This window comes from Phymastichus coffea, unplaced genomic scaffold, assembly GCF_024137745.1.
Source record: "Phymastichus coffea isolate CEN01 unplaced genomic scaffold, Cenicafe_Pcof_1.1 PCOF00008, whole genome shotgun sequence".
NCBI lineage: Eukaryota > Metazoa > Arthropoda > Insecta > Hymenoptera > Eulophidae > Phymastichus > Phymastichus coffea.
Window position 1 is genome coordinate 8,279,426 of NW_026706819.1, and position 8,508 is coordinate 8,287,933.

General features: G+C 42.4%; 1 protein-coding gene across 1 annotated transcript; it reads right to left on the reverse strand.

Moving 5' to 3' along the window:
• Positions 1-207: 207 nt before the first annotated feature.
• On the reverse strand, positions 208-1,536 carry LOC131670556 (uncharacterized). Its single transcript, XM_058946242.1, has one exon. The coding sequence runs from the start codon at positions 1,534-1,536 to the stop codon at positions 208-210; it is 1,329 nt and encodes a 442-aa protein (XP_058802225.1).
• Positions 1,537-8,508: the final 6,972 nt, after the last annotated feature.

An 8,508-nucleotide genomic window follows, 5' to 3' on the forward strand; every position in this document is an offset into this window, starting at 1 on the left:
TAAATAATAATATATTTTATATAAATTTATAAAGAATAGGGAGAAAAAAGAAAAGGGAAAAAAAAAGAAAGAGGAAAAAAAATACTTAAAGAAAAGAAAAACACGAAAACTGTTCATGTTGTTGATTGCCTCTTGACGGCCATCTCCCATTCGAAACACACAAAAAAAACGTATTTTTAGCTAACACTGACACTAACACTTCCTTATTTATTTATTTTTCAGTGCGCGTAGCATCCTTCTTTCGTATTCTTTACGGTGTGCTCTACTTAGCAACTCCCGTTGATCTTCATTCTGCGGGTGCCATTGTTTGCTTACCAACTTCTTAGTTAGTAAGTCCCGCAGATTCTCCATCCCAGGGACGTCGTACTTGTTTTTGTAAAACATCCTTCTCGGATTTCCACTGCGGTGCTCGTTTGTCTGGTCGGGTGATCTTTTCTCGGCCACTGTGCTTGGTGTCGGTCGTGGACGTGGTAATACCTCGCTCACGGTTCGTTGTTGCGGGTATTGCTGTGCTGATGTTGTTATGTTGTTTCGCTGTGCTGCAATGTCGCTGTGCTGTACAGTTGCTACATTGTGTTGTGCTGATGTGCTGTTGTGCTGCACTGTGCTGCTGTGCTCCGCTGTGCTGTTGTGCTGTGCTGTGCTGTTGTACTGCGCTGTGCTGTTGTGCTGCGCTGTGCTGTTGTGCTGCGCTGTGCTGTTGTGCTGCTGTACTGCGCTGTGCTGCTGAGCTGCGCTGTGTTGCTGTGTTGTGCTGTGTTTGGTCTCTTCTGCCATTTGCTTCGCTATTACCTCGGCTTGGTGTTGCAGGAGCTCGATGGTTTCGGTGATCGTTCTTGCGTCGATCTGCTCCTCTATCTCCTCATGTGTGGCTATGTATTGTCGTAGGCGGCGCGACACTTCCGGCCGCAATCTCTCTGGCACTGCCATTTTCACTGCGTCCTGGCACAGCTGCTTTTGTTTGAGCTTCTTCCGCGCTACTTCAATCGAGTGATTTGCGCGGAAGAAATATGCTCGCCACGCGAGTTGGCTCTCGGCTGGCACTGCTCTGGCACGAGCTTTTTCCCTGCGTTGCCTCTCTTCTTTATCAGCCACTTCTTGTTGGCGCGCCTGCTCGGTTGCCTCTCGGCGTTCCTCCTCGGCTTTGTTCTTTTTTGTGAGCTGTTTGTCCCGTTGCATTTCTTTTTTCTTTTCCTCTGTCGGCTCCGGCAATTTAAAATCGGCGAATTCTGGCAACGAGATTGTGCCTATCTCTGTGTAGCGCACGGTGTCTCGGTGCGTGTGCGCTTGTTGTCGCTCCTTCGCGCGCGTGCTCGTCTGCGTGCCGGCTTCGCGGACGCAGATGAGTCTTGTCTGTGTGCTGGCGGCTGCTGTGTCTGCCGGTGCTTTCTTCATGCCCGTCCCGGCGGGTGATGTTTGCGTGCCGCTGGTTGTTGTGCGCGCTGGTGATCGGGCGAAAGGCGACCAGCGTTTGAGCCTTTGTATTAGGTTCTCCATGTCGCGGGTCTGTCTCGCGGCTTCGCCGTCATTCGCCATTGTTTACGCTGATTTGCACGTGCGCGCGCGACTGCTGTGCTTTTATTTTTACTGCACTGACACTTGCTTCACTTCACTTTTATGTGCACTTCCTGATTTTGCCACCGTAAGTACTGCCACTAACCGAATGTGCTGCCGCTGTAACGTGTAACTGTAATGTGCACTTTTAGAACTTCGAACTTGATGTGTAATCACGGGGTTGTGCCGATGCAGCTTGCTGCCGATTGCTTGAGTGCCGGCTATGATTTGCTGCCGGCGCGCGCTTTCTCTAGGCGCGTCTAGTGGAGGGGGGCTCTGTCTGTCTCTCTCTTGCCCCTTGATGCTTATGTGCTGTTGCACGCCTGTGGGTGTATGTTGGTTGAGAGGGAGGCGGCGGCGGCCTTTTCTCGTGGCTGGGCCTGTCTAGACTTATTTTAGCTATCTTGGCCGTATGCGCCTTTGCCTGCGCCGGGCGTTTAAAAAATTTTGTTTTGTAGCGTGTGCGTGTGCTTGCGCGCATGTTTTTTTTTCTTTCAGCGCCGATGTAGGTTGTTGCGCCGGAATGCTTTTTTTTGTTGTTATGGTGCTATGGCGGTTGTAATTTCCGTGGTCTTCCCCTTTTTCTTTTCTCTGCTAGGGGCTGCTTTGCTGGGAGGTTTAGCGTTGATTCAGTGTCTTTCTTCTGTAGGTTGATGTTGGCGTTTCCTGTGTTCGTTGTAGCATTGGGGTGGTATACATATAAGTCGCTCGCGTGCCAATAGCTTTTTAATATTTTGCCCTTATATCTTAGTTTATATGTATTTTTGCCGAGCTGTTGTACGATTTCGCAAGGGCCCACGTACGTATTCGCGAGTGACGCATTAAAGTTTTTTGTTGCGGAAGACAGCTGCTTGTTCCGATGTTTTACTAGGTCGCCTATTTTAAATTGCCATTCCCTTCTATTTTTGTTATAATGGTTTCGATGTTTTTCCTGTTAGTTTTTCACGCGTTCCTATGTATGCTTGAACATTTGCGGTAATTTTTCCATGCGCTCTACCCATTTAGCTACATTGTCTTTTGATTTATTCTCTTTTGTTACCGTTTTATTTTGTGTTTCGGTTGTTGGCTCATTTTTCGTTTGTGATCGGGTTATTATTTTGTTTGTAGTTTCGTTGTTGACGTGATCTGTATAATTATTTTCGTTATTTTTGTTATTAGGATGGGATGACGATTCTTGTTTAGCGATTTCTATCGTGTTTGAGTTTGGCAATTTATGTCTAATTTTTTCTATGTTTCTTCGCCAGCATATGGGGGGTTCTAATTCTCGTCCGAATGTTAAAAATGCGGGCGTGACGCCCGTGGTTGCGTTTACCCTCGTATTATACGCGAATTGTAGCTGTGGGATATGTGTATCCCATTCTTTATGATTTACTGGGATGAATGCTCTGATCATTGTTTTAATTGTTTTATTTACGCGTTCCGTTGGATTTGCTTGTGCGTGGTACACAGGTGTTAATTCGTGTTCTATACCGTTTTCCTCTAGGAAGTTTTTTACATTTTCGGCTATAAATTCTTTCCCGTTGTCTGATATTAATTTTTTGGGTGTACCAACGCGTGCGCATAATTCTCTTTCGATTGCCTTTTTTATTAATTCGCTCGATTTATTTCGTAGTGGTTGGCAGATTGCGTAGCGTGTGAATACTATAAGTCTTCGAATATTAGTAAATATTCCATGCCATTTTTACTCCTTGGGAAATTTCCCATTAAATCGGCTGCTATTATTTGGTTCGGTTCGGTTACTTCACGTGTGCTCATTAGGCCAATCTTTTTGCTTTGGTTGTATTTTGTCATTTGGCAAGTGTGACATTCGCGTACGTATTTACGCGTATCACGGTACATGCCAGGCCAATAGTAACGTGTTTTAATTTTTGTGAACGTTCGGTCGATTCCTTGGTGTCCCGCGCTTGGTTCGTTATGCGATTCATGTAATATTGCGTTTATCATGTTCGTTGGTACTATTAGCTTCCACGTATGTAAGTCGTCTATTACGTTGTTGTGTCGTCTATTTTCTTTATATATGTACAGGTTTCCGTTTATTATCTTGTGATCGCGGTAACGATGAGGTGCCTTTTGTACGCTTGTTATTAGTTTGTTGTACCATTTTCCGGAATGTTCGTTTAATTCGAAGGCGTCGACTTGTGATTCTGTCTCTGTTTCAAAAGCTCTGCTTAAGCAATCGGGTACTACGTTATATGTGCCTTTGCGATGGATCACTTCAAATTCGTATCCCATCAACTCATCTATCCAGCGTGCTAATCTACCGGTGGGGTTTTTCTTGGCGAACAGCCATTTAAGTGCTGCGTGATCTGTGATCACCGTAAAGGTATCTCCTTCGATATAAGCTCGGAATTTACGTATGCCTTCGAGAACTGCTAGACTTTCGCGCTCTGTTGTGGAAAAATTCTTTTCATTTGGTTTCAAGGCTCTGCTCGCGTAGGCGATGACTTTTTCTTCTTTTCCTATCTTCTGTGTAAGTACGTTTCCGATGCCTGTATCGCTTGCATCGCAGTGTAGAAAATATGGGGCTTCTGGATCGGGGATATGCAAAACCGGTGCGCTTATTAGCGCTTCTATTATTGTTTTAAACGCTTTGTTATGCTCTTCTTTCCAACGGAATTTTATGTTCTTCTTTGTGAGGCTGGTTAAAGGGTGTGCAAGTTTTGCGTAGTCGCGTATGAATTTCCTATACCATGATCCCATTCCCAGGAATCTCCGTAGTTGACGCAATGTACGTGGTCTGGGGTAATTCTTAATTGCTTCCGTTTTTTCGGGATCTATGTGTATACCTTGTTCGTCTATTATGAATCCTAGGTATTTAATGCTTAATTTGCAAAAGTGCGATTTTTCTCTATTTATTGTTAAATGTGCTTGCACTAGCTTTTGTACTATTTTCTTTAAGATTATTAAGTGTTGTTCAAAGGTTTTTGTTATTATCATTATGTCGTCGAGGTATACATAACAATACGGCTCAAACTCTTTTAAAATTTTGTCCATTAAGCGTTGGAACGCTGCTCCCGCTCCGCTGAATCCCATGGGGAGGCGCTTGTACTGCCATAAGCCTAGGCCAAAGGGAGAAAAGGCTGTTATATTTCGGCAATTCTTCTTTAAACGTATTTGATGGTAAGCCATACTTAAATCGATTTGGCTCACAAAGCGCGCGGCTTTTAATTTGGCTAGAATTATTTCCATAATGGGTATGGGGTACGCGTCGCGCTTGGTGAGTTTATTGACTACGCGCAGGTCAACGCACATACGGTATTTCCCTTCGCGTTTTTTCACCATTATTACCGGTAATGACCATTCGCTGTCTGATTTCTCGATGATGCCTTTGCTTTCGAGTTCCTTTATGTGCTCATGCATTTGCTTTTCTAGCTTCGGTGATACTGGGTAGCATCGTTGTTTCACCGGTTGTACGTTGGCTTTTAATTCGATCTCGTATTCAAGCAGCGGTGTTGTTGGTAATTTTTCGTTGTCGTTTTGGGATTTAGGGGGCAAAATTTTATCTAGTAAGGTTTTCAATTTTTGAGCTTGTTCTGCTGTAAGTTTTGACAATCCGGGTTTTATTTCGTTTCGGGCCTCGTTTGTCTCTATTGAGCATAAGTCGAATACGAATTCTTCGTTGTTGTTACCTTCGAGTACGTATGTGTTTCTACTGGTAAAAATATTCATTTTTAATATTCGCATTGTGTCCAATCCTATAATTAAGTCGTATTTTATTTTCGGGACTATAATAAATTTTGTTTGTTTCGTTATTGCGTTGATTGAGATCGGTGCTGAAAATATTCCTTCGCATTGGTTTATCTCACCGTTTGCCATACGGACGTATTGTGTTGTAGGGTCGATGGTGGTGATGTTATTTTCCGCGAGTACTTTCTTGTAGATTTTCCCTATTGCTGTTCTTTGGGCGCCTGTATCGATCAACGCTTTAACTTTCGTTTTGCCTACGTATGTTTCAAGAAAATAGCGGGTGTACTCTGAAAATTCTGATGAATCTAGTGACGGTGTTATGTCTGCGAAAGCTACTTTCCTCTTTGTACTTCTCTTCTTGGTGGCCTTTGCGGTAGACGACACGGTGGCCTTTTTAGTGTTGTCTATGATTGGTTTTTTGGTACTTGTACTTGTTTATCGGTGTTATTTTCGTGGCTATTTGAACCTTTCCCTCTATCTGAAGAGTTTGAACGTGGGTATGGGCTGTTGCTGCGCCTAGTATCGTTTTATTTCTGGGTATTGGTATCTCTTTCTGAGCTATTATGTCTTCTTGGGTTATTATATCTGTCTGAACTATCGTTTCTGTGTATTTTATTATATCTATCTGAGCTATTATATCTGTTTGCTCTATTGTATCTGTCTGAACTGTTTTGTCTGTTATTCCTATCATTTGATGAGTTGCGCTTTGGTGTTCGGTCGGCGCTAGGTTGTCTGTCTCTGTACTGTTGTTGGTTAGTTCTGTTTGCCGCGTTGTAATAATCGGCCCGGTCGCGCGAAGTGCGACTGTCGCGTCCGCCACTGTAACGTGCTCTATCTTGCGATCCGCGTCGGTCTGAGTTATGCCTTTCGCGCGAGCGGCTTCTGTGCAAATTAAGTGATTTGATTAGTTCGCTGCATATTTTATTCATTTCTGTACTTACTATGTTTGTTACGTCTTCGCGTGTTAAAGTGTTTTGTTTCTGTACGTTAAATGCGTCTAATTTGGTGTCCGCCTCTGGTTTTGCTTTTGTTGTGCTATTTTCGCCTAGCGCTTTGCTTAATTCTCGTGCTTCACGGACAAAACTGATGATATCGAAATCTTTGAACTTGTATAGTTGTTGCTTGTACTTGGTGTTCATATTTATGAATATGCCGTGAATTTTTTTCTCGCTGGAAATTTTCCCTGGGTATTGATTGTATAAGAATAACATTGCGTCTACAAATTCGCATAGAGATTCGTCCGGTTTTTGCTTTCTTTCTCGGATTTCGTCTTCTTTTTGCTCGATAAAACTGTCGTCGCGGTAGTAGGCGAGTAAGCTGGTTTTCGCTTCTTCCCATGCTGTCCAGTTCTTGAAATTAATTCTATAATATGTTTTTGCTGTACCGGATAACAGCATGGGTAATGCTCTCAGTAGCTCTTCGTTATCTAATCCTGCTACTATTTTATATTCTTCGACTTTCAAAAAAAATTCGTCTACGCTATTTGCGCTTCCGTCGAACGATAGTTTCCAGTTTGTTACTATTTTTGATAAGTCCTTATGTTTCGGTGTTTGGTAGTTTGACGTGCGCTCTGTATAGAGTCTGTATGGATCATAATTGTTTGGGGTTTCGGCTTGTGTGAATCTTGGTGTTCCTAGCTCTACTTGAGGGTATGGTATAACTCTTTTCTTTGGTATCGTGCCCGTATTATTTTGTGCGATTTGATTGGGGTTTTCTACGGAATTTGTCTCGAATTGAATGTTGGTATAATTAGTGTTTGGAAATTTGTCAATGTTTTCGCGTTGGTTCGTGAATTGTGAGTAGTTTGTATATGGGTCGTGCTGTAAACTGGCCGGATTATGTTGTGTTTCTGTGTGCGGTATCATCGAATTCGTGTGACCTAATGTTTGCGCGGTATTCGCAATGTTTTCTATTCGCGATGTTAGGCTTGTCAATTGTGCGAATACGCTGGTTGGTATTTTATATTTTTGGCCGTCCGGTCCTGTTAATACGATTGTCCCGGTGACTGGTGACGCTGGGTTTCTCCCTGTCGCGTTATCTTGTATATTAAGTGTTGGTGCTTGCTCGTTTTGATCTGAGTTTTCGATTGTCTTGGAGGGTTCTTTGTGTTCATGTTGTTTTAAAAATCCTTCGAGCAAGCTATTGCGTATAGCCGTCAGTCTTTCTTCGTCGTTTATGCTAGGTATGTCTTTAAATTTAACTTCATATGATCCTGTTAATCTAGTTATTATGGCGTCCTTTTTCTTGTTTAAATTTAACGCGTCCGAAATTCCCAAGGCTTCCGCGGCGTTGTTTATTCCATCGCGGGTTAGTTTTTCCGCGAACTCGCGGGCTTTTTCTTCGCTCCAAGCTGATGTCATTTTTGATCTAATTGATCGGTCGAACGTACTGTATTATATATATATATATATATGTATGTATTTACTAGTAATTAATCGACGACGGTTGATAAGGTATTTTATATTTTTTGTTTAATTTGTTTAAGTTGAATATTTGCGCTAGTGATTTGCGCCGCTGTGTTGTTAGTGAGTTGCGTTAGTTATTATCATAAATGCTCGAAGAGTTTAGATTGTTGAAGGAAGGCGAAAACGGAAAAGAGAAAAAAAAATAAAATGTATAATTTGTTCAAGCAACTGTCTTGGCGACCTTGATTACGTGTATGTTTACCGTGTATCGTATGCCCTGCGTCGCTCTGCTTCGATTCACGTTCGGCTTTATTTATACGTATTTACGTATACGTATTTACAATGTTACGGTGCTAATTACGTATGTGGTCGCTTGTTCGAAGAGGACAATTAATCTTGAGAAAATCCGAAGTTTATGCTTCGTTATTATATTGTCGGTGTCGAGAAGTTGTACACGAAACTATAGAGGACGGAGAAGTTTGTATGATATTTATAATATGTGCGCAATACTCGCGTTTAATTTCGGAGTCGAATGGATAAGCGGTCGATGTACAAAACAAGACGCGCGGTTCAAAACTTCGTTTCCGAAATGCGGCGCGAATATTCCGTATTGCTTACGGTTTCGCTCGCTATTATTTTGCTACACATAACCTCTAATGTTTTGAATCGAAGCTTCGCGAAAATACTTTCTAGCCTCAACCTGGCTTTACAAAATATAAGCTGCGTGATATATTGACCTTGTGATTTTGTTTCTGATGTACACGATCTTCTTGATGTGAAAATGAAATTATACTAGAAACTAATGTGGTTTGTAAAATTTTTACAATCGTACACGTGCTTAAATCTTAGAACCTACGATTGG

Excerpts from the sequence above, each read along its gene's own strand:
- LOC131670556 (XM_058946242.1), bottom strand. The coding sequence starts at position 1,536 with ATGGCGAATGACGGCGAAGCCGCGAGACAGACCCGCGACATGGAGAAC.